At 50.4% G+C, this 26248-nt stretch overlaps 1 protein-coding gene across 4 annotated transcripts; it reads right to left on the bottom strand.

Moving 5' to 3' along the window:
* Positions 1–4711: 4711 nt before the first annotated feature.
* SH3BP5L (SH3 binding domain protein 5 like) lies at positions 4712–15022 on the bottom strand. 4 transcript variants are annotated; one of them, XM_073311787.2, is made up of 7 exons: positions 14927–15022; positions 13092–13839; positions 9317–9379; positions 8682–8810; positions 8287–8448; positions 7474–7647; positions 4712–6763 (listed from the first exon to the last, which is right to left on the bottom strand). In XM_073311787.2, exons 2-7 carry the CDS (start codon positions 13293–13295, stop codon positions 6389–6391), a joined length of 1107 nt encoding a protein of 368 aa, XP_073167888.1. In that variant the 5' UTR covers positions 13296–13839; positions 14927–15022; the 3' UTR covers positions 4712–6388. The 4 variants fall into 4 exon arrangements, with proteins under 4 accessions (XP_073167888.1, XP_073167886.1, XP_073167890.1 ...); XM_073311785.1 differs by lacking the exon at positions 14927–15022 and adding an exon at positions 14689–14791; XM_073311789.1 differs by lacking the exons at positions 7474–7647; positions 14927–15022 and adding an exon at positions 14689–14791.
* Positions 15023–26248: the final 11226 nt, after the last annotated feature.

Below are 26248 nucleotides of genomic sequence, written 5' to 3'. Positions count from 1 at the left end.
TTTTCTCTCAGAGTGCGAGTGAGGGAGATTCGGCATGTGCACTGTGATCATTGGTACATTGGGAGGCAAAGGGAGCTCCATGCGATGGTGCAGAGTCTGTCAAGGAGATAGGTTAACATAATGTGTGGGCGTTTTGTCATGCTGAAAACATCTCCCTTAACTGGAAACTCCCCTGCTTTTCAGAGGTTGGACGTGCTTTTCAGGTTACATGTGAGCAGCTTGAGCTGTAACAAGCAGAGTTTTTGTTCATGCTAATATAGTGGCATATAGGGGGGGGTGTTGTATTAGGGTCTGTGTAGTTAATCCACCCTGTGGGGCAGGGCAGGTGAGCAGACAGATGTATTCAATGGAATGCCGGCTGGGGAGAGAACTGTCCAGGTTGTTGGCTGCCAGCAGGTCGCAGCTCAACCAGAGACAAAACTGGTTCTAGGGAGCAGAGAGAAATGTGTTCAAGAGCAGAGCTCAGAGAAGAGGCAGGGAATCTTAGAAACCACTGAGGTGGGTGAGGATTCCTGTCACTCTGTAACACAGGGAAGCCATGTGCTTCCAGGTGGGAGGGTGGTTGAGATCAACTCCTGCACTGCAGCTGGAGGCAACACCACATCAGGAAGGGATGGGGGTGTAATGTCCGCCAGAGAAATAACTGTCCAGGTTGTTAGCTGCCAGCAGGTTGCGGCTGAACCGGCTTGTGACACTGCACCCCATAAGGCTTTATGGGAATATGCTTATGAATGTATATATGACATAAATGGAATATGTTTTATGCTTCATATGCCATGTATGCTTGTCATTTTTGTATTCAAAGTTATGAATATTGGCTGCGTACTTGCTTGATTTTAAGTAGCCTTAGTAAAGCATTTGGTCAGCTTTTTGAGAAAGGAATGTGCAACTTAAGTGCCCAATCAAGAAACACTTAACAAACAATGGATCTTGGAAGACTCCAATCCACATAAGAAGTCTTCCTGGAGACATTCAAGATAGCATGTGGGCAATGGCTACTGCATGTAAAAACTGAGTCATGCATGGACATGTGACTTGCCCATGTGACTCCAAAACTCCATCTTGGTGCTGGACTTTGCACAGGAGAGAGGAGGGGGGGTCTCCACCCACAAGAGAGAGTCTATTTAAACCCCAGGGAGATCCCTCCATTTTGTCTTCAGCTGGCTCAAGAGATAGCCTCTCCACCCCAAAGGATACCTGAAAGAAACTGGGACAAAGGATAATAACTACTGGGGGTGTGAGTGATTGCTGGACCCATACTAGAAGGAGACTAGTCTGTAAAAGAAGCTTATTGGAACATCTCTGAGGGTGAGATTTTATCTGTATTCAGCATCTTACTGTATTAGACATAGGTTTGCATGTTTTAATTTATTTTGCTTGGTAATTCACTTTGTTCTGTTTGTCATTACTTGGAACTACTTAAATCCTACTTTTTATATTTAATAAAATCACTTTTTACTCATTAACCCAGAGTATGTATTAATACCGGGGGGGGGGGGGGGCAAATAGCTGTGCATATCTTTCTGTCAGTGTTATAGTGGGTGAACAATTTGAGTTTAATCTGTATATACTTTATAGAGGGTAAAATGGATTTATTTGGGGTTTGGACCCCATTGGGAGTTGGGCATCTGAGTGTTAAAGACAGGAACACTTCTTAAATTGCTTTCAGTTAAGCCTGCAGCTGTTAGGGGATGTGGTTCAGACCTGGTTCTGGGTTTGCAGCCAGCTAGTGTGTCTGGCTCAAACCAGGCAGGGCACTGAAGTCCCAGTCTGGCAGGGAAAGCAGGGGCAGAAGTAGTCTCAACACATCTATGAAATCAGTTGGCAGTTCTCAAGCGGTTTTCTGTGATCCAACACGGTTCCCCGTCACATGGCTCTAGGGAGCATAGAGCAATGTGTCCCAGAGGAGAGTCCAGAGAAGGGGCAGGGGATCTCAGAAAATGCTGAGGTGGGTGAGGATTCCGGTACCCCCACTATTCCTTCCTTCTGTCTTTGGTTCTTCTGCAGAACTCTGCCAGCTAACAACTGGGACAGTTTCCTTAATCCCTGACAACACCTCTCCTGCCCCTGCGCCAGAGGGCATATTGCCTTCTGCTGGAAAGGAGCTAGTCTCAGCCCCCCCATACTTGGAAGCACTCTGCTTCCCTGTGTTACAGAGTCACAGGACAGAACCCTTCCTAGGGGGCACAGAGAAATGTGTCTGAGCAAGAAGCCCAGAGGAAACTGGGGAAGGAATAGTGGGGGTACAGGAATGTCTCCTCACTAGTCACTTGGGGCAGGATGCCCAGGACACTAGGAGGATGGCTGGGTCAGCATCTGTGCACCCAGACACTCAGGCTGTGACCCAGGTTTTGAGAAGGACTGTGTCACTGACCTCCTGGAGGGGAGCCGTCACACCGCTGACTTCTCAGGGACAGAGAAAGGGGTGGCAGATGGTACCCCATTCCAGGTCCCAATTTTTCAGGATGCTATTTCTGATAAGTTTTTGGAAAGTAACTGTCTCTCTTTAAATCAAGATGCAGCTCTAATGCCTGTGATAACAGAGGAGTTTGGACCAGGAAATTGCCAGGTGGTAGTTTGCCAGAATACAAATGACCCAACTGACAGAGAAGGGGGTGTTTTCCCCCAGGCTGGTGAGACACAGACAGCAGTTATGGGAAAGCTGCTGGGAAAAGGTGCATCTGATCAAAGGGTAAGCACCCCTCGCCCAGCTCACAGCCCTCTAGGGGGCAGGGAAGGACTCAGTGCTGGGAGGGGGACACACAGGGTAACCCCAAAAGGGGAGCTGGATTTTCTACATATGTACAGCCCTGGGGTTGGGAGACTGTTCCCCAAAGGGCCAGCCAATGTGCAGGATCCTCCTGGACCCTTATCTTGCCAGACTCTGAGACATCAAAATGCCAGAAACATGATTAAATTAAGAGCCCACACACTGGAGGGAAAGAAAAGCCAGTGACTGATTACATGAAAGAGTCTCAAAGGACGCCATTGGCAATGAACAAACTAACCTCAAACTACACGATCAGAACAGAAGGTGTGGTATCATAAATATTCTTGTAAACACCCATCTGTGATAAAAATTTTGGTATTAATGTTAAGTTTGGGGGATAAGAATTTTGACAGATGTTAAACCTTATGGTAATGCTACTTTTAAATTAATACCTGTAAACAGGTTTAAAGCTTATCACAGCAGAGAAGCCATAAAAAAACCTGGTTTGCTGTGTGAATGGGGAAACTGAGGCACACTGCCTTATGGCCTTAATGGCTGGATGCCAAGAGAACTATACCACAAACTGCCTTTGAGCTAGTCAGTGACTAAGCCTCTTGGAGTAAACTAAGAGGGGCGGTGTGATGCTCTGTACACCTTGGAGGAACACCCTACACCCCCACATTCATCTTTATAAAATGATTGTGTGGTATCCAATGCAAAGTTTGTCATGTTGGGTGTCTTCAGAAGGCTCATGATGCACTGAGCATGGTTGTTATAGTAATTGTTACAGTAAGGTTATAGGTTATAATTTCATGTATGTAGTTATGGGGCCGAAAATTTATCCTCATGGCTTAAAGCGAGCCCATGCAAAAACTCTCCAAGAACAGAGAGGCAGTTCACACCTCATCAGGGCATGGATGGGACAAACTCAGCCCAGCTTCACAGGAACAATAGACGGTGGCTTAGACAGCAACAAACAAATTTGTTAGACCTTCGAGGGAGTCACCCCCCTTCCTTTGGTCACTTTGGAACTGCGATGAGGTAATGCTCACTTTACTCTGAAGGTTGGGGGACAAAGTCAAGAGGGAAGAAAGGACATGAGAAAATAGAGACACATTTGCAATGCTCTCTCTCTTCCACCTCCATCTACAGACATCACCACCAAGCAACTGAAGTGCTGATCAAAGAGGAGAGCCTGGCTGAAGGGCAACCAGCCAGCCTGTGGTGAGAAGCATCTAAGGTTGTAAGGGCACTGAAAGTGTTAAGAGCAGCTTAGAATGCATTTTCCTTTTATTTCATTTGACCAAGTCTGACTTCTTGTGTTTTGACTTATAATCACTTAAAATTTATCTTTATAGTTAATCTCCTGTTTACACAGGAAGCTTCTTCCATGGTATGACAGAAGTGAATTTAAACCACTATAATTGCACCAGTGTATCTCCCCACATGGACACTTATTCTTACTAAGAGTGACCTTTTTCCATTTTAAGCTTGTTACTTTCAAAGTAAAGTAGTTTAAGCTAAGCTTTAAAAAGCCACTCATTCTGGAACAGGAGTGCCCATGAAGGGAGTTATATCAGTGTAAGTGAAAATTTTCCAGTGTAGATAAACCCTTAGTCTGCTGAGGCACTTTGGGATGGCTGTAAAGATTTCCCCACTACACACAAATTGGCAGTGCAGTGAAAAAAAAATACAGCTGACCAGACTGTACTGTGAAATTGTAACACCCTGGCAAACTGTCCAATATCCCCCTCTAGTGGATAACAGCCAACTCCTCCTGCCAGCTAGTGGAGTTAATCTTTGCAGATTTGTACAGTGAATATGAAGCTCCAAGGCTGAAACAGTGCCGAGTAGTTACAAAAAGCAACCACTGCATGCACACAGCTAATCCCTGTGTTGTACCCAGATCAGATGAGAGTCCTGGGAACTGGCTGCAATATTGTGTGTCTGCAGTGTGGACAATCCAGGATTACACTGAATCATGAGACAGAGACACACACACAAGTCTCCACAGGGCATCTTTACTTTAAATAAAATACACAGCACAGCCACTCACTCATACAGATCCACTGGGCTGCCTCAAACTGGCAGAGTTATCACCACAGCCACAGCAGAGTGAAGCCACACCAGGGCACAGCAGCAGCAACAGCCTCCCCCCGAAAAGGGGCACCCATCACAAGAGAGGAGGCAGCCCCAGCTCCTGGGAGACCACAGGGGGTACAGATGAGCCCAGAGTGGGCTACAGGACAGAGGATATGCACAAGGAACTCCCCCTCCCAACAGACACCAAGGCCCCCCATCCCCACACCAACTAGTGCAAATTACTTTCCACGCAGCTTTGACACTTACTTGTCTCAATATAAAGGAAGAGTTGAGTGGGATTTGACCTAGGAAATCTGGAGGAACCAGGCTAGGTAAGAGTACAAGGAGCTGCCCAGGGTGAACCATCTGGTGCTACCTGCTAGTGGGGGAAGGAATCAGCTCCTTGCCATCTTTCGGGTGAAGGTGTTCTGCTCATAGGGCAGACTCCAGGCATCTCTGAGCCCAGCCACCTTTGAGCAGCGGGGAAGGCTATAAAGTTTGCACTGGCTGCTCCTATAACCTCTGCCACTGGGATATGAACCCCAGGCACAAGCACCCAAATTCTCACAGGAGCATCCCTGTTACATTGCAGGAGGTGAGTGAGCAACCCACCCAGTGAGCGTTGCAGGCTCCACAGGATAGGCAGAGGGGACTGACCCAGTCTGTGTTTACACTAGGAGAGGGCATTGGCTCCAGGCCATCTTTATGTCTCAGCAGCAGCCCTCACCAGCCGGTGCTTGGGGACAAGAACTAGGCTGTAGCTATCAGAGAGCTGACACCATAGGGCCCTTGTTCCATAGCTCCCGCCCTGTCCCCCAGGATGTACACATGCAGTAGCCCCAGGCCAGGGCCTATGCCCCCACCAGGAATGTAGTCTGTCAGACAGCAGCTAGTTTTGCTCCCCGTCCCCAGGACATGTAGCAGTGCCGGAGACCAGGTCGGTGAAGGCAGCAGACCACGAATAGTGTGCTGTTGTCTTTGCTCTGGGGAGACCCCAGCTGCCAGCACACTGCGCTCAAGGGAACTGGGTGCTCTGATCAGTGCATGCTGGAAGCGGGGTCTGCAGGTGACACTGCTCCAGCAAAGGGCCATGTCTGCTCCTGCCTCCAGCATGGAGCCCTGCCCCAGGGTACCCAGACAGCCCTGCTGGCTGGAATCAGCAGCCTCCATGCTACTTGTGTCAGTATAGCAACGCCCACATGGAAGTGCAGTGTCAGGGGTCACCCAGCACAGTGTCACTCACCTGGGGGGGAGGGGATGAGCAATGCCCCCTGGGAAGCGTAGTGCCAGAGGTCACCCAGTGCAGTGCCAGGGGTCACTCACCTGGGGGGGAGGGGATGAGCAATGCCCTCTGGGAGGTGTAGTGTCAGAGGGCACTCATGGAAGTGCGGGGGGCCGGGGGGGGAGGAGAGAATGAGCAACGTCCCCAGGAGGTGCAGTGTCTTTGGGCCCCCCTTAGGAAGCAGCGGTGCTTCGCGGACCCCGGGAAAGGCTGCTCCGCCTTAGTGCCGCAGCATCCAGCCACCGCACTCCCTCCTCACCACGGCACAGCCCCTTCCGGCTGGGCTTGCCAAGGGGAAGGGCCAGGAAGGTGGGTTAGAGGCTGACGCTGCGGTGGTGCTTGAACTGGCTCTGCCCGCCCCGACGCCGCTCCTGCTCCTCCAGCTCATCACTGTTGAGACTGGCGGCGTCCGACAGCCCCAGCAGATGCTCCACCGAGTCGAACTTCTGCAGGTCGGAGGCGATGGTCTGCAGGCTGAGCATGGAGAGCGTGTCCGTGGGGGGGCACTCGGCGCCTAGCCCGGCCCCCGCCTCCGCCCCTACCGGCGAGGCCCGGCGTTGGATGAGGCGCTGCAACCGCCGGGCGTGGATCTGCTCACTGATCTGCTCCAGGTTACGGAGCGCCACCGAGTAGCGCATTTTGGCTTGGGAGACCCGCTGCTCCAGCCCCGTCACCTTGGCCTTGTGCTCCTGGGGGTTGGAGGACATCAGGGGTCCGACAGCTCCCTCTGCCACCACACAATGTGCCCAAACCCTTCCCGCCCACCCCACCACTCCAGTCCCATCACCTTGGCCTTGTGCTCCGGGGGGGAGGGGGGGATGGAGAGGAGGAGCCAAACCCAGGATAGAAAGACACCCCCCCTCTCTCCATCCTATAAATTCAGTCCACCCCCTGCATGCTCAGCCCCACCCCCACTCTTCCTTGCAGGTATCCACACGTGTGCGCACAGACAAACACACACGCATCCCACTCCTCTCTAAACCCAATCACAGCCTCACATCTCTCCCTGCTCCCCTGCCTCAGGCCCCACAGCCATGGGAGGGGAGCACCCATGAGAAAATCCATCCCTTCCTGGGTAGGGAGCAGCAACACGTCACTCAGGGCATTGTGGGATCTCAGAGGGGTGGGTATGTCCCACCCCAGCCGCGCACACACCCAGCCCTCAAAATCACTGACACCAGGATGTTAGCGGGGGCGGGGCGTGCACGTGCCCTGGCCCCCCTGAGGATGCCAGGATCTCAGTGGGGGCATGCGTGTGTGCCCCCCCTGGGATGCTGGGATCTCAGCAGGGGCAAGCAGGCATATACCTGCTCATCCACCCACAGGGATGCTGGGATCTCAGCGGGGGCGGATGTGTGCCCCGGCCCCCCAGGATCTCAGTGGGGCTGTAACGCCTCACCTCGAGGATCTGGTTGAACTGGGCCTTTAGCTCGAAGTAGGGCTTGCTCTTTACGATGACGCGCTTGAGGGATTTCTGCAGGCTCTGCACCTTGGCTTCGGCCTGCTGGCAGAGCCGGGTGACACGCTGGTGCTCCCGCTCACTGTGCAGCCGCTCCTCCTCCGCCTCATTCACCTGCAGCCGGAGCAGGATGACATACAGCTCAGAGCAGGTCCCTGTTCCCACCCAGCCTGTGCCCTCACATACACACAGAGCCTTGCAGATCTCAGTCTCCTCCATCCACTCCCCATCCTCCCACGCACACCGCATCCAGCTCCATCACCCCTCCCCATCCAGCTCCATCACCCCTCCCCATCCATCCTTCCCTGACAGGGACTCAGGCTGTCACCCGCCAGGGGGGTGCAACCTACCACCCCCCCTTCTCTGTGCAATTGGTATGGTCCTTGTGGCACCCCTACCCCTCCTCTGGCAGATGGTGTGATCATTTGGTTATTGCCTCCACCATGTCCATGCTCCCAGCTCTCACCAGGCAGATGGCAAAGTCCTCCTCCCGTTGTGCCCAGCCAATGTGGTCCCCCAGCTCTCCCCTAGCAGGTAGCATTGTCAGCACCTCCATGTGGTTGGTATAATTCCCCTGTACCCCATGATTGGTATGGCTCTCTGGCCAAGTCCCCATGTCTGACTTTCCCAATGGCATGGTTCCCTCCCATGTGGTTGGTACAGCCCCCTCTCTCCCCCATGTCTCACCTTGCAAGTGGTGTGGTTCCCCCCTACATGGGTGGTACAACCTCCGGCCCCACACCCACATCTCACCTTACAGGTGGCATGGTTGAGCATCTCCTGCCAGGTAGGGTCGAGACGGTTCTTGTCGGCCATGACGCCCTGCTCTGCCACAAAGACCATCTCGCGGGCAGCATTGTGCATGCTGACCGCTCGTTCGTACCGCAGCGCTGCCTTCTGCGTCTCCTGCTGGGCCTGCATGGAGGGGAGAGGAAAGTCACACGGAGAGAGAGAGTAGGGCAAGGGACTCCTGCCCTCTCTCCTCTCCCAGAGCAGGGATAGAACTCTGGTGTCCCGACTCCCACCCCCCTGCTCTAACCCACTAGACCCCACTCACTCCCCAGGGCCAGGATAGAACCCAGGAGTCTGATTTTGGCATGTGCCAGGGAGGTGGCCACGCCAGGCAGGGCAGAGGAGAGCATTCACACCTCCTTGGCCAGGCGACGGGCCTCGTAGTATGGACGCGCTTTCTCAATGCAGTTCCCCAGCTGGGAGCCCTGGGTGTTGAGCTTCCTGGCGGATTCAGAGAGGATCCTGCGGTAAGTAGTCCTGGCTTCCTGCAGTGGGGAGGAGAGCAGAAGCATTGGGGCCACCACTGACCGCCAGGGGAGAGTACTCCCTGTTGACCCTTGCACTGCTCCCTGCAGCACAGCGTCCCCTAATGTTGCAATGGGGAACTGGGGCCAGCACTGACCACCAAGGGAGAGTGGCCCCTGCTGAGCCCCAACCCACTCCCTTCAGCACAGGCCCCACACTGGGACACTGACTACCAGAGAGCACCCCTGCCCCCTTCCAAGTGCTAACCCAGCCCAACTCTGCTTGGCTTCACAGGGCAGCACAGGGGCTACAGAAGCAGCTCCAAGGGTCACTGAATGCCCAGTAAGAGCCGCGACCACCACAAGGTAACAGCCAGGCTCGCTGGCCCAGCACGGAGACAATCGGTGGGAGCTGCCGGGGATCTCCATGGCCTGGACAGGGCTGTAACATAAGGGTGGTCGTGGCAGGGTCGTGCTCAGTCTGAGGCAAGGCGGCCGGCCCCACAGGGAGCCCAGCGCTTACTCACATCCAGCTGCAGCTCCACCCGGTTGATCTCCTCGTTGGCCTGGTTGAGATGCTCCAGCTCCTCCTGCAAGGGGGAAGCAGAACAGGAGGCTCAGGTACCTGCCCCAATGCTACGCCCAGCTCAGCAGGACAGCACCACCCCGACAGGCCCCCCTCCCAGCCTGCGAGAGCCCCTCCTTGCACCCCTTCCACTCCCGGCACAGCTGCGGGGGATGGCACCACAAACACAGTGTGGCCTAGTGCACAGAGCATATACCAGGCTGTGCCGCTGGCCTGCTGGGTGACCTTGGGTAAGTCGCTTTGCCCCTCTCTGCCTCATCTCCCCATCTGTGAAATGCTGATAAATCTGTAGAACACTTGGCTCTGCTGGGGAGAAGTACTAGAGGAGAGGTGGGGATCATTGTGTGTACCTCTTCTGAGGAGACAGGACAGGGCTTTGTGCCAGGGACTCAGGCTCTCTGATGGCACAACAAGTATTATGGTCATGGCCGCATCGTGCTAGGCACCATGTACAACACCTGCAGTAACATAGATGTGCAAGAGACAACAGGCTGAGACAGATGGATGGGGAGCGCAAAGGAACAATGAGTCACGTCTGATCAGAGCGATAAGCAGCAGCCACAGCTCCTACCCAACGTCGAGAGTCATGTAGGTATCGCGGCAAAGGAGGCACTTAGGTGGCTTGGTGGGTGTTTATGGGAGCTGCTGCTCCCCCTCCTCCAGACAGGGGTGACATGGCAGGCAGCAGGGAGGTGCTGCTGGGAAAATCTACCAAGTGGGTGATGAAGGCTGGTGTCACTAGCAGAGTGGAGGCTGGGCTCCACATCTCAATAGCACAGGGGGGATGATAGATAGGGCCATGAAGAGCCTTAAGATAAGCAGTTTGTGTGTGAGATGCGAAGGGGAGCCAATGGGGAGCTCGCAGAGAGGTGGGGGGGGGGGGTCCCACAGGAAAATGATCTTTGCAGCAGCAGCGTTCTGAACACACGTAAGTGGGGTAAGAAGATGGGACCGGTCCTGGCCAGGGAGGAAGATGCTGCAGCAATCGAGATGCGAGACAGCAAGGGCCTGGACCAGAGACCTAATGAGCTCTGAGATCTATTGATGATCAGAGTTGTCTAATGGCACCTGAGCTCTGCTGTTCCCTGAGGCGGCAGGATGGGACCCTGCACCAAGGATCCTGGATCTCTGATCATGACCTGAGTCACATACATTACGGTAGCCCCTAGGGGCTGCACTGTACTATCACAAAGAAAGACAGTCCCTACTCTAAGCTGTGGACAGACAACAAGGGCTGGACTACAGGCTATTGCGAGGTCCCTTCCAGCCCTACATTACCAGGATCCTAGGAAGGCTTTTAATTTGACCAGTTTAGCATAAGCTGCAGTTACAGCTGCTTTGTCTTGGAATCCCAGGAGGTGTTAATTAGATCAAGTGAGATAACAGGATCAAAGGACACTTTTAAATCCTGATCTAGACAAAGCCTTAATCCAATTCAAAGATGTTTTAGAAATCAGTTTAATTTAATTCAGGGCTTGTCTACATAGGGAAACTGTCCAGCATACTATTATCCTGTAATAGCTACACCCGTGTACCCCCACGAGAGGATATGCCAGTCCAGAATAAAAGTGACTGTTTGCTTGCAAGTAATTATTCTGGGATGAGCATTGTTGTAGAGAGTTAAGGGGCGTGAGGTAATATCTTTTATTGGACAACTTCTGTTATTCTGTGTTAACAGGCCACTTCACCTTGAATGGCCCCTTAGAATATGTGCTAACTACTTACACTAAACTATCCCTTCAACCTTGTATTTCGCAGTGGCACTCAGAGTACCTTTCCCCAACCTGAAAACCTGCATGTAATTTGAAAGCTCGGTTGGTCCAATAAAAGATATTACCTCACCCACCTTTTTTCCCCCTCGAACTTCCAGAAGAAAGTCATTTTTATACCAGAATAGCGTATCCATGCAGGGAGTGATACCGGCATAGCTACAGCATGATAATTATTCCACTATAGCTCTACTGGTCAATCTCTCCTTGTAGACAAGCCCTCAGTGAAGAGGGCTTTTTTCAGTCCCCGGAAACATCATGGAGCAGGTCCTCAAGGAATCAATCCTGAAGCACTTACATGAGAGGAAAGTGATCAGGAACAGTCAGCATGGATTCACCAAGGGAAGGTCATGCCTGACTAATCTAAATCGCCTTCTATGATGAGATTACTGGTTCTGTGGATGAAGGGAAAGCAGTGGATGTATTGTTTCTTGACTTTAGCAAAGCTTTTGACACGGTCTCCCACAGTATTCTTGTCAGCAAGTTAAAGAAGTACAGGCTGGATGAATGCACCAAAAGGTGGGTAGAAAGTTGGCTAGATTGTCGGGCTCAACGGGTAGTGATCAATGGCTCCATGTCTAGTTGGCAGCCGGTGTCAAGTGGAGTGCCCCAGGGGTTGGTCCTGGGGCCGGTTTTGTTCAATATCTTCATAAATGATCTGGAGGATGGTGTGGATTGCACTCTCAGCAAATTTGTGGGTGATACTAAACTGGGAGGAGTGGTTGATATGCTGGAGGGCAGGGATAGGATACAGAGGGACCTACACAAATTAGAGGACTGGGCCAAAAGAAATCTGATGAGGTTCAATAAGGATAAGTGCAGGGTCCTGCACTTAGGACGGAAGAACCCAATGCACAGCTACAGACTAGGGACCGAATGGCTAGGCAGCAGTTCTGCGGAAAAGGACCTAGGGGTGACAGTGGACGAGAAGCTGGATATGAGTCAGCAGTGTGCCCTTGTTGCCAAGAAGGCCAATGGCATTTTGGGATGTATAAGTAGGGGCATAGCGAGCAGATCGAGGGACGTGATCGCCCCCCTCTATTCGACATTGGTGAGGCCTCATCTGGAGTACTGTGTCCAGTTTTGGGCCCCGCACTACAAGAAGGATGTGGATAAATTGGAGAGAGTCCAGCAAAGGGCAACAAAAATGATTAAGGGTCTGGAACACATGACTTATGAGGAGAGGCTGAGGGAACTGGGATTGTTTAGTCTGCAGAAGAGAAGAAAGAGGGGATTGGATAGCTGCTTTCAATTACCTGAGAGGTGGTTCCAGAGAGGATGGTTCTAGACTATTCTCAGTGTAGAAGAGGACAGGACAAGGAGTAGTGGTCTCAAGTTGCAGTGGGGGAGGTTTAGGTTGGATATTAGGAAAAACTTCTTCACTAGGAGGGTGGTGAAACACTGGAATGCATTACCTAGGGAGGTGGTAGAATCTCCTTCCTTAGAAGTTTTTAAGGTCAGGCTTGACAAAGCCCTGGCTGGGATGATTTAACTGGGGATTGGTCCTGCTTTGAGCAGGGGGTTGGATTAGATGACCTCCTGAGGTCCCTTCTAACCCTGATATTCTATGATTCTATGAATCAGATTAAGATAAATTGTTATGAACTGGATTACAAGTCTCCACACAGGAGGTTACACCAGTTTACCACACAAGGACAGGTTACTGCCTTCTGCAATAGGGACTACACACGCCTTTGCCCCTCTGATGTATGTACAAATGTAGACCCTGGTGACGGGGGGCCGTTTTAACCAACACCAGGAATTGAACCAGTGCTAAAAGCAAGAGTCTCCACAGCTCAAGCTAAACATCCAGGCTCTGCAGCTGGGGCTGTGACATCCCCTATGGAGCAGGTCCCCATGGGAATGCGTAGCTCCCACTGGCTCGCAGCTCACATCCACACCAGTGACTGATAGCATTAGAGAAAGCCAGGTACAGCCAGCCCTCACCTGTATCCTGGGATCCAACTCTTCCTCCACGTCTTCCTCGTCCCTCAACGGCATCTTGGTTTCATCACCACTGCAGACATCCTCAGGGATAGGAGCCCTGAGCTCCTCACCCTCCTGCGTGGGTGTCCGCAGCTCCCCAGGAGGCGTCTGGCGCCCATCCCCCACGTTCATACCCAGAACCAGCCGCTGGTCTGAGTCCTCCATTGTGGGGCCCCCACGCCACTCCTCCCTTTGGCAGTATCAGGTCTTCCTCAGCAGGCAGGCCGCCGGTGAAGCCTTCACAGGGACGCAGGCATCTTAGTGCTGGGCCCATCCACTGGGTCACACCAACATACGAGCCATGAGCAGGCAGGGAATTGGGAATGGTTGCGGCAGCCCTGGGTTACAGCAAGAGCTTGGAGAGTGGCTGGGGCATCAAGCAACAAGGCATGAGAGGAGGTATTAGATGGATGTCCCTCCTTGTACCAGCATCTGAACCACTTCTCGCTGCCCAGTCAGAGGATGGCTAGCTCGGAGAAGAGAGAATCAGGACCACGGAGACTCAGCAATCTGAGACAGAGACCAAAAGCCAGGAAGGGAGCTCGCCGAGGGGGTGGAGAAGAATCTCCAGTGGCAGAGAGCCAGACACGCCTCCACCCCCCACTGCCAGCCCCAGCGAGACCCTGATGAGAGCCAGTCCCGGGGGGGCTCAGAGCGTGAAGTCTGGAGAACTGGGGTCCAGCTGGATCTGCAGAGATATGAGAGGAGGCTGGAAAATAAGCGGCAGAGAGTGAATCAGACATTGCTTTCTGTACCAGACACCAACAGAGTAAGGCAGACCCCTGTCAGCACCAAGACTCCCCACCCCACCAGATACACATACACACCCCAGACAGAAGAGAACCCTGTCACGTTTAAATGGACACAGAAGAGTCACCAGGTTCCCACTTCATCCCATGCTATTTACTCCTTACCCCATCTATTGCTACTTCCCATAAAGCACTCTGCAGCCACCCTGCACTCATCCAACCGCCCTCTCCCCGATCCCAATGCACCCAGCAGCCACCCCACCTTCTCCTCCCCAATTCACCCAGCACACACCCCCGCCCCTTCCCCAATGCTCCCTGCACTCACCCCAATGCAGCCAGCACCCACCCTAATGTCTTCTACATCCACCCCACATCCTCCTCCCCAATGCACCCTGCACCCAATCAGCGCCCCCCTCCCCCTATGTGCCCAGCAATGATCCCACTGCCCCTTCCTCAATGCAAGCTGCACCCACTCCAATGTCCTCTGCGCCCACCCCTCCTCCCAATGCAGCCAGCACCCCTCTACCCCAAAACAAAGTACATCAACCTCCTCTCCAATGCAAGCTGCCCATTCCCTGCCACGCCTGCACCCAGCCGAACACTCCATGCAACCACCCCTCCCCTAATGCACCCAGCCCTCCCACATCGCAAACTGCACCCACCGAAATGCGCCCTGAACCCCCTCGATGCACCCTGCCCCGGCTACCTCCACCCCCATGTACCCCGGGCCCTGGTCCCGCCCCCAGGGGCCTCGGCTCAGTGCATAGGGGCGGACAACCCCCGGGGTAGGGGCGACCTGCTCTATTTACCTCTTACTCTCCAGGCTAAGCAACTAGCTGCAGCCCCTCCCCGCAACCCAGCCAGGCCAAGCGGAACCGGAACCCGCTCTTCCGGGACACCTCTTTCCCCGTCTGCATATCTGCCGTACAACATGGCGGCTCCCATGTGCGCAGCCCCCGCCCCGTTTCTGCCCTCAAGCTGCCCCCGGGAGGGGATAGAGGGAAACATCCCTGCAGGCTCAGAGAGATCGCTCGGCTCAGTTCTCACCGAGGTAAATAAATAAGCTCAAAGTGAGAGCGTTAGTAATCACACGTGAACGCCGCCATCCTGGATCCACGGTGGGCGTCGCCATCTTGGTTTACGGTCTAGCTGAAGAGAAAGTAACATCCGGGGCCTCTAGGGTGCCAGCTGTTTACCTCGCCCTCTGCTCCTGCCGTAACGCAAGATGGTGACGACAACGAGGGAAGAGAATATGGCGACGCCCGTAGCAGACTCCAACATGGACACGCCCATAGCGCCACCAGTATGGTCACGTGATCCACCCGCACCGGTGTTCTCTCCTTGGAAGGGAAGCCAGGGGCTTGCCTGCTCGCACGTTCAAGCTGGCGGCGGAGATATGATGTACCACGTAAGGCTCAGCAGCCAATCAGAGATCGGGGACTGTCCCATCTTTATCCTCGGGGAAGAGCTAGCTGGAAGAAACCATTATTTTTTTAACAGTAAAAACAATTAGGTGTTTATTTGTTTATTTTTAATTAACAAATGAGTCCAAATCACACCAAAAACCCATGTTCATTTTCAGGCGTTAATTTATTATGAGGTTTTTTTCACATCCACTGGCCACAGTTGCCATGACGACGAAGGCAGTGGTCATAGTTGCTGTGGCAATGCCAGGTTGGTCCATGGTGTGATGGTTTCGAGGGAAAGGCAGCATCACCAACCCCACAGTGTCCAAGATCGATGTGTCAAAAGACACACACACTGCCCCCTGAAATCATGAGATTGGCTTAAAACCAAGAGATTTTTTAAAAAATAATTTTATATAAAATATGAGTAACAAAATTGAGTTCTTTCTATTAATCATCTGGTTTCTAAGCTGTCAAGGTTCCTCCCCCACTCTGAACTCTAGGATACAGATGTGGGGACCTGCATGAAAAAGCTCCTAAGCTTATCTTTACCAGCTTAGGTCAAAACTTCCCCAAGGTACAAAATATTCCACCCGTTGTCCTTGGACTGGCCGCTACCACCACCAAACTAATACTGGTTACTGGGGAAGAGCTGTTTGGACGCATCCTTCCCCCCAAAATACTTCCCAAAACCTTGCACCCCACTTCCTGGACAAGGTTTGGTAAAAAGCCTCACCAATTTGCCTAGGTGACTATAGACCCAGACCCTTGGATCTTAAGAACAATGAACAATCCTCCCAACACTTGCACACCCCCTTTCCTGGGAAATGTTGGATAAAAAGCCTCACCAATTTGCATAGGTGACCACAGACCCAAACCCTTGGATCTGAGAACAATGAAAAAGCATTCAGTTTTTTACAAGAAGACTTTTAATAAAAAATAGAAGTAAATAGAAATAAAGAAATCCCCCCTGTAAAATCAGGATGGTAGATATCTTACAGGATAATTAGATTCAAAAACATAGAGAACCCCTCTAGGCAAAACCTTAAGTTACAAAAAAGATACATAGACAGAAATAGTTATTCTATTCAGCACAATTCTTTTCTCAGCCATTTAAAGAAATCATAATCTAACACATACCTAGCTAGATTACTTACTAAAAGTTCTAAGACTCCATTCCTGGTCTATCCCCGGCAAAGACCCAGCAACAGACAGACACAGACCCTTTGTTTCTCTCCCTCCTCCCAGCTTTTGAAAGTATCTTGTCTCCTCATTGGTCATTTTGGTCAGGTGCCAGCGAGGTTACCTTTAGCTTCTTAACCCTTTACAGGTGAGAGGAGCTTTCCCCTGGCCAGGAGGGATTTCAAAGGGGTTTACCCTTCCCTTTATTTTTATGACATAAGCCAAGTCCCGCAATTTCATGGCAAAACTTCTGTTTTCCTTAAAGCCCCAGCTCCCAGAGTCCTGTGATTACAAAAAATCTCAGCTCTCATTTAAAAGAAAAATAATAGGTTTCTGTTCCTCATAATTACTTTTAAATGTGACTCCCTAAAGGCTTAGAAACCAGAAGAGTCTAGCACTCTATGAGTGAGAACTGGAATTTCCTTTCTATTAGAAATTCTGCAATTTCAAAATTTATTTTCAGTCCAAATTGGAATGAATTTTTTTAATTAAAATTTCTTGCAAAACAGCATTTTTTAAAAATGGTTTAGGTCAATCAAAATGTTTCATCTGATAAAATTCAAATGTTTTCTCCTGATTTGGACTTTAAAAATTTAAAATGAAAAACTTCAAAATGAAAAATTGAAATGTTTCATTCCACTCACGTTGACAAATTTTCAGTCTGAAAAAAATCCAAAGGCAGCGTTTCAATGGCATTAAAATGGAATATTTGACTGCAAAGCGGATGTAAGCAACATGCTCACGTTCTGTCTGTGCCAGGGGCAATGGAAAGCACATGCAAGTCAAATGATGGGGGCTGGACTAGGCTGCGTCTGTTCAGTCAGAGGAATCCATCCCTCTGTCTCGAACCTATTAATGACCAGTGGGATCTTCTTGTCCTTGGTATAGAAGAAGGGGAAATTTTCCTCCTTGAAAGAGGCAATGAAGGTGTATAGATGGGTCAAGGACTCAGCATTGTAAAAGACCACCTAACCCTCCGTGTAGTCCAGGTAAATCTCGACCCTGTGAAGCCTCTCGTTGCAGTACACAAGGGCCAGGGAGGTGTTGAGAGCCCAGTATTTGCCCATGTGCATCTCCACAGTCCAGAAGCCATGCTTAGGTGTGAGTCTGAGATGTCCCTTCCTCTTCACTGACTTTCTGGCCACCCCCACAGCCCAGCAGCCAGCATCCCACACCTCCATTTCCCAGTAATACCTCCCAAACGAGAACCCTTCATTGGCCAGGACGCAAGGAGCTGTGTCGAATCTCTCGCGGTAGTTGGGCAGGTCCATCCGCTCGTCTCCAAGAGACACACTCCTCCTGTCACTGGACAGGACAAGCTCAGGGTTGGCTGTTTTAGAATTCAGAGTCACCTCTACTGGAGAGAGAGAAAGAGAATGTGTGATTGGATAGATAGATAGATTAGATTAGATAATAGATAAAGGGAGTGTGTGCAATTGGGCTGGGGAAAGAGAAGAAATCAGGTCATTGCAAGGAGAGAAACATTACTTAGAGAAAATATAAGATGTCCCTATCTACTCCCTCTAGATGTATATCACATACTGAGTTTTTCAGTTTTCTGAGTTGGGGAACCCACTGGCTCAGGGGATGTGGGGAATGGGACATGGGCCCTTTCCTTTCTAGGGGCTGCCAGCTCTGTACAGGTTGCAGGAAGAGGGGATGTGACATTATCTGATTAAAATATGACCATGTAGATCATTGTTGCTACCACTGATATATAATTGTAACAAATCTTATAAGGTATATCAAGTAAGGTGTCTATGGAAAGGTTATGATTTTCTGAATATGACTGTGCTATTTGTATGCATGCATCATTTTTGGATTTGAAGTGATGAGTATTGCCTCTATACCTGGATTTCAAATGTTTGCTCTGGGTAGCACCCACAAGATATTTAGCCAGCACATTGTGAAGGAACTATTCAAGTTGAATGGCCCATTAAAGAACACTTAACTCACAATAAGAAAAGGAGTACTTGTGGCACCTTAGAGACTAACCAATTTATTAGAGCATAAGCTTTCGTGAGCTACAGCTCACTTCATCAGATGCATATCGTGGAAACTGCAGCAGACTTTATATATACACAGAGAATATGAACCAATACCTCCTCCCACCCCACTGTCCTGCTGGTAATAGCTTATCTAAAGTGATCATCAGGTGGGCCATTTCCAGCACAAATCCAGGTTTTCTCACCCTCCACCCCCCCACACAAATTTGAATTTATTTGAATTTGTGGGGGGGGGGGTGGAGGGTGAGAAAACCTGGATTTGTGCTGGAAATGGCCCACCTGATGATCACTTTAGATAAGCTATTACCAGCAGGACAGTGGGGTGGGAGGAGGTATTGGTTCATATTCTCTGTGTATATATAAAGTCTGCTGCAGTTTCCACGATATGCATCTGATGAAGTGAGCTGTAGCTCACGAAAGCTTATGCTCTAATAAATTGGTTAGTCTCTAAGGTGCCACAAGTACTCCTTTTCTTTTTGCGAATACAGACTAACACGGCTGTTACTCTGAAACCTGTCATTAACTCACAATGGAAGACACCTATCTACATGTAATGGACTTTCTTGCTATGACTAAGCGAAATCATGTGACTCCAAACACCGTCTTGTCACCTGTAATTTTCCACAGTGAGAACAATGGGTTTCCCTTCATTTGAGAGAAGCTATAAAAGGCGCTGGAAACATCTCCATTTTGCCTCTTTCCTGCTCAAACCTCTGGACTATGGACTTATACTAATGAGAGCATTCCAACCAAAGGACTGAGGACCTTCTAATGATTTGGAAGCAACCAGACACTTAACAAGCCAACAGTTTATTCCATCACTGCTACAAGCCTGAACCAAGAACTTTGCATTTATTGTATATATTTGATTCCTTTAGCCAATTTTAACTCTCACCTTTCTCTCTTTCTTTTTTCTATAAATAAACCTTTAGATTTTAGATACTAAAGGATTGGTAACAGCCTGATGGTTGGGTAAGATCTGAGTTGTATATTGACCTGGGTGTGTGGCAGGTCCTTTGGGATCAGAAGAACATTTTTTTTTGATGAAATTGGTTTTAAATAACCACTCATCATTAAGTCTAGTGTTCGGGTATTGAATCCAGGACTGGAATGCCTAAGGAGAATGCTTTTCTGATTTTTTGTTAGCTAGTGTGGTGAGACAGATGTTTACTTTTGTTACTGGTTTGGTATATCTTATGGGAGAATAACCACCAGTTTTGGGGTATGGCTGCCCTATTGCTTAGCAATTTGTCCTGAATTTGGGTCAGTTGTTACCCACGGAGGCATGGTGACAGGGGACTATGGGGCTCAGGGGAGTGGGGACATAGGGAGTTTCCCCTCCAGGGGCTGCTAGCTCTGATCTGGCTCTAGAGTGGGAGCATTGGCTGACTTGGGGGTTGGTGGGATACAGGACCTTTCCCCCGAGGCATCAGTTCCAGTGTGGCTGAGCTGGCAGTAGCTTGAAGCCATTCCCACTGATAGCTTTAGCGGCACGGGTGAGACAAGCAGATGGATAATAACACAAGAATGGCGATACTGGGTCAGACCAATGGTCCATCTAGCCCAGTATTCTGTCTTCTGACAGTGGCCAATGACAGATGCTGCAGAGGGATATGAACAGAACAGGAAATCATCAAGTGATCCATTCCTATCTTCTGGCACTCAGAAGCTAGGGACACTATCCCTGCCCATCCTGGCTAATAGTCATTGATTTACCTGTCCTCCATGAACTTATCTAGTTCTTTTTTGAACCCTATTATAGTCTTGGTCTTGACAACATTCTCTGGCCAGGAGTTCCACAGGTTATGTGAAGTACTTCCTTATATTTGTGGTAAACCTGCTGCCTATTAATTTCATTGGGTAACCCCTGGTTCTTGTGTTGTATAAAAGGGTAAATAACACTTCCTTATTCAATTTCTCCACACTTGTTTTTTTTTTTTTTTTCCAGAACTCTCTCATATCCCCCCTTAATGTGACTCAGTCCTTTTTTCTGGATCTGACTCTTAGTTCTTTTTCCATTGGGGTCCCAGAGGCCAAACTATCCTGTAACCCTCCCACCCACCCTGAAGTTTGAACCAAGGTGGGACAGCATGAGGGAAGCTCACCCTGGCGCTGCCCATGCCCCACATGTTATGTGGGCTAAGGCCTAGTCCCCAGGGCTGTAAGTGAAGGGGCCTCTCCACACCATCCAGTTGACATTTGGAAAGTGATGTGATTGCTGGGGTACAGCATGCTATATGGATCCATTCCCCCGCATTTCCTTCCACAGAGCCCCTTGCTGGGGAAGCCTGTAGCCCTGTGATTCTCTTTAGGCCAGGTCCACAGTTGGTGCATTTCGCCACAGCTAGCAACGCCCGGACAATTTACACCAGACCTGCAGGACCTAGCCCCGCTTGCTGTCACGCATAGGCCTAGCCACAGTGGCAAGAAGAAAAGGAATGGAATTGGCTCCTGCTTCACCTCTGTAACCCATCATCTGTATCCTCTGGATGCTGTTCAGCAGGGGCAGCTAGCAGTTACATGGCTGTGGCGACTGCAAGCGGAGCTTTGAGGGCTTCTCACTGCCAAACCTGCAACCCACCAAGAGAGGCGTAGTTACAGATCACTGAGCCACAGGACACCGGGAGTGTGGCCCCATCTAGCTCCTTCTTAGGACTGTAGGGTAAAGCATGCCAAGCCACTGGGCTTCCCTGGTTTCCTTTGGAACAATCATCATGAATGCTGCTATCCAGCCTGAATGGGCCTTTGCCCAGCCTCAGGCCTGGGCTACCTTACAAAGTTAGAATGGTGTTAGCTGCCTTACATCAACCCATTTGTGCATGTGTCTACACTTAAATGTGTCCCTCACTGGCGTAAGCACCCCAATAAGCCAACCCAGTAACACCAGCTTCCCAAGTGATGTTGATCTATGGTCGATGTATGTAGGCTGATGCAACAGAAACGTAGACACTGTTACCTATGTTTGCCCTAACAGTCCTCCAGCAACCATCCCAGAATGCCTGCTACGCACCACTCTGGTTGCAATGGTGAACTCCACTGGCCAGGGGTCACACAGGCTGGAAGCCCCCCCATCACCTTTAAAGCCCCTGGAATTTTTGCAATGCCTTTTCTTGATTGTCCAGCTTGGTGAGCATACCTAGCAGCTCTCCATTGTTTTACGCAACTGCCCAGCTGACCACATGCTGGCTACATGTTCCAGGCGTGCTCCGGTTTGGAGCAGACTGGAGCTATTGGATCTCCTAGGCCTGTGAGAAGAGGCTGTGCAGTCACAGCTACAGACCAGACATAGAAATGTGGACATCTACGAGCAGATTGCAAGGGGGACGCAGGAGAAGGGTATGACAGGGACCTGCAGCAGGACCACGTGAATGCTAAGGAGCTGCAGCAGGCATATCAGGAGTTCCAAGGAGGCCAACAATTGATGCAGTTCCAAGACATAGACATGATGCTTTTACAAAGAGCTGCATGCCATACTTGTTGATTCCACCAGCACCCCTCTCACCACCATGGATACCTCCAAGGAGCCCAAGTCACAGACCTCAGATGTGAAGAGCAAGGAGGAGGAGGAGGTGAACAAGAAAAAAAGAGTAGGAGGATGGAGGACAGGTGACAGGGAGGACCACCTATGCTGTGAGCCAGGACCGGTTTGAGATTCCATCGCAGTCCAGTCAGTCCCCAGGTCAAGCATGACCTAACCTTGGATATAGTGATGGCACTCCCAAATTAGCAGGACACAGCTATAGAATTTTCATTAATTGACTCATACTAGAAGAGGTAGTGGTACAACAAAGGGAGCTGGAGTTGCTGTCTGCTTTTCATTTTCATTCTGTAGAGTTAGGCAAGGAGGCCACACAGAGCAGTTTGTTTATGTAACCAAGGATGTGTCTTGAATCCTCCTGAGAGATCTCAATGAAACGTCCATGGAGGTTTCTAGGGATGGCCGCCTAATTTCTGCCTCCATTGTAGAACACTTTCCCAAGTCAGTTGGTGGTAACTTCGGCAGGCACCATTGCCACAAACTGGCTAGGAAAGTACGTACCTGGGTGACTTTGGGACACCAGCATAGCAGCTGCGTTCCCTGTGCCTTTGTTACCCTAAGGAGTGAGATATCAGGTTAAACTGCCACCACCACCTGCAGAAAATGGTGCCAGTATTCAATGCCACTGCTTTAATTTCATACTTTCATGCAACTGAGCAATTTCCTCCTCATTTCCATCACCCCAGCAGCTCATACTCATGACGTCTGGTGCTGTGAGTGCGCTGTCCACGAGCACGCTGAATCAGAAGTCTTAATAAGCTTGTCTTGTGTAACACTTTAGGGGAACAAGGGAAGGGGGCAGTTCTGAACGTTCTTTTTCACTTTCCATTCCTACTACACTGGCGCTGGTACCTCTGCGTGTTTTATCTGCAGCTGCTGCCATTGTGGCCTTGAAGGGTTCCCCCACCACATGGGTGGAACAGTTGACCAGAAAAGGAGGAGGAAAATGGAGGATGTGGGGGGATACGTTCTGTGAGATTCTGCAAGCCGGTGCTGCACCAGACCTTGAAGAGAGGGCCTGCAGGATGAACACTGCAGACTGTATGGAGAAGGAAAAAGAGGACAGGAGAAGCACCAGGACAAAATAGGGCTTCTTTGTCAGCAAACACATATGCTGTAGACTCTTGTGGACCTCCAGGCCTCGACTCCCATTGCAGTCTGCGGAGCACTGCAGCATAGCACCTCCCTACGAGCCCCCTCAGCATTCCTCATAGCCAGCATGCCTATCCCTACCACTCCACGCCGGGGAAAGCGTAAACAACCAGAGCTGACCTGTGAAAGCCAGCGTTGATGTAGCTACAATGGACATGGCTATTCCTTCCTCTGGTTTATTTATTAAGGCTCCCTAATTTTTTAGGTTAAAATGTATTTACTGTTAAGTTTTTCAGATTGTGTGTTGGGAACAGTTTTCATTCTTTTGTTGTGAAAGTGATTCACCTTTCCTAGTTTACTACACATGGTGTATAATGCCTGGTGGCAAGGAAAGTGGTGGTTTGTGCACCGCACCAGCAGGAACGTGCACAGGAATAAAAATTTGGCCGCTTTTGGAGAGGCACTTTCAGTGCCTCCCCTCACCCCCTGTGGGCGGAGAAGCTAGATCTCCCTTCCCCCCATGGCTAGAAGAGCTGGCTCTCACTGCCACAGCCCTAGGGCTGGGCTCTCCCTCCCCACCCTCCGCAGCCCCAGGGCCGGTGGAGCTCGCTTTCTCCCAGCAGCCAGAGGAGCTGGATCTCCCTCCATGGCCCCAGGGCTGGAGGAGCTCACTCTCCAGGCCCTGGCTCTGGAAGAGTTCTCTGCCCCCACTGATTGCAGGGGCCTGGGGCCCTGCTTATCCCACACTGTGCATGCCCCTGCAACCCAGTGGATCAGTGCAGTCGTCATAAATGTACAGCAAGCGCCCCCGTTAACAGCTGCACTGGCAGTAAGATGTGCCCAGATATGCAGCAAGCACCACAGAGTTCCTAACAGGCCCCCAAACTGCAGTGCCAGGTTAAGCACAGTCCACCACAGCACATTACCATGGCTCACTGTTAAAGTGCCCTTTCAAAGCCTCCCCAAGCCATATAGAGCCTCTCTGATAGCCCTTGTGTCTGGCTGTTCAAACTCAAACAGCCCCTCTATCTCCACCCCTGCAGCAACATTTCCCCCTTTGCTTCCCAGGTATTATGCAGGACACAACAGGCAGCTATAACCACTGGGATATTTTCACACCAAGATCCACTCTGGTGAGTAAACAATACTAGCGCTGTTCAATCTACCAAAGCACATTCACCTGTCATTCTGCACCTGTTGATCCAGTAGCTGAATCTTTCCTTGGTGCTGTCGAGGTGACCTACATACAGCTTCATGAACCAGGGGAGCAAGGGCTAGGCTGGGACCCCAGGATCACTACTGGTATTTGAACATCACCAACAGTAATCTGCTGATCAGGAAAGAAGGTCCCTGCTTGTAGCTTTCTAAGCAGTCCTGTGCTCTTAAAGGTGTGAGTGTCAAGCACTTTCCACAACCAGCCAACACTGATGTAGGCGAAGCATCCCTGGTGATCCACCAGCACCTGCATGACCATAGAAAAGTAGCCCTTTCTGTTGGTGTACTCTGTGGAAAGGTGATCTGAGGGCAAAATGGGGTTCCTTGCTCCACTGCAGTTTGGGAACCCCTTAGCTGCAAATCCATCCACTAAGTCCTGCCTGTTGCCAAGAGTCACAGTCCTGCATAGCAGGAGATGATTAATGGCCCCACACATTTGAATGACAGCGGCTCCCACAGTGAATTTTCCCCACTCCAAAAGTAGCAAACCAGCTTCAGTTACTCTGAAACCTCCGAAACCAGCTTGCAAGTTTCCACAGTATGATTGCCACTCATTTCTCCATTGTCAGTGAAGCTCTCAGTTTGGTGTCTCTGTGTTGGAGGGCTATGCCAAGCTCAGCACACAGATCCAGAAATGTGGCCTTGCTAGGACACTCTGTACCTCAAAATAGCACCATAGAACCCCCATATTCTCCCCTGTGATATGATGATATGCTTTATACAATACATGCCTTGTGAGATATCCGTTAGAAAGTCTTGATTTGTTGAACATTAAATATCCTGTTGGGGTGTATGTACTATCATTGTATGTGAAGTTATGAAATATTGCTGTGTGTGTTATTGAACTATGAGGCAAATGGGAAATTCTCACAGCTAGCCTTTCAGTGGCAACAAAGGAGTAACTAACACTGACAAAATAGATTTACATCATGACCAGCCAGACATGTTGATGGCCCATCAAGAAGAATCCACGCTCCCAGAGATCCCTCAGAAAAGGCACATTCACAATGGGGACTACTTAACCCCCATGTCATGCAAGGAGAGACTGTATAAATGAAGGTTGATGACACCACCTGGCCTCTCTCCTCCCCCATCTCAACATCTGGAAGATCGTCTGGAGGACAAAAGATTTTGAACTGGGGAGACTGGTCCCAGGCTGAGGAGGAAATTCAGCCTGTGTATTAAGAACCGTAACCTATCTCCAACATCCAGTGGTGTAAGAAAAGCTGTTTGATTCAACTCTTGCTTAGTCTGTTAAAGTGTAGAATTTAGATTATGATTCTGTATTTTTTTCCATCAGGTAACCAACTTGAAGAGTTGGCCTGCAGGGTGAACACTGCGCCTGTTCAGTGGTAGCAGATGACAGAATGAGGAGTAATGGTCTCAAGTTGCAGTGGGGGAGGTTTAGATTGGATATTAGGAAAAACTTTCACTAGGAGGGTGGTGAAGCACTGGAATGTGTTACCTAGGGAGGTGGTGGAATCTCCTTCCTTAGAGGTTTTTAAGGTCAGGCTTGACAAAGCCCTGGCAGGGATGATTTAGTTGGGGATTGGTCCTGCTTTGAGCAGGGGGTTGGACTAGATGACCTCCTGAGGTCCCTTCCAACCCTGATATTCTATGATTCTAAGGATGGCATGGTATGGTATTGCCACTTTATTTCTGTGCTGCTGCTGGCAGCGGCAGTGCCTTCAGAGCAGGGCAGCTGGAGAGCAGTGGCTGCTAGCAGGGAGCCCAGCTCTGAAGGCAGAGCCATTGCCAGCAGCAGTGTAGAAGTAAGGAAGGCATGGTATGGTATTGCCACCCTTACTTCTGTGCTGCTGCCTGCAAAGTTGGGCCCTCAGTCAACAGCCGCCACTCTCCAGCCACCCAGCTCTGAAGGCAGCAGCGCAGGAGTAAGGGTGGCATAGTATAGTATTGCTACCCTTACTTC

The sequence above is a fragment of the Lepidochelys kempii genome, chromosome 14 (assembly GCF_965140285.1).
Source record: "Lepidochelys kempii isolate rLepKem1 chromosome 14, rLepKem1.hap1, whole genome shotgun sequence".
Classification (NCBI taxonomy): Eukaryota; Metazoa; Chordata; order Testudines; family Cheloniidae; genus Lepidochelys; species Lepidochelys kempii.
This window is presented reverse-complemented; position numbering and strand designations above follow the sequence as displayed.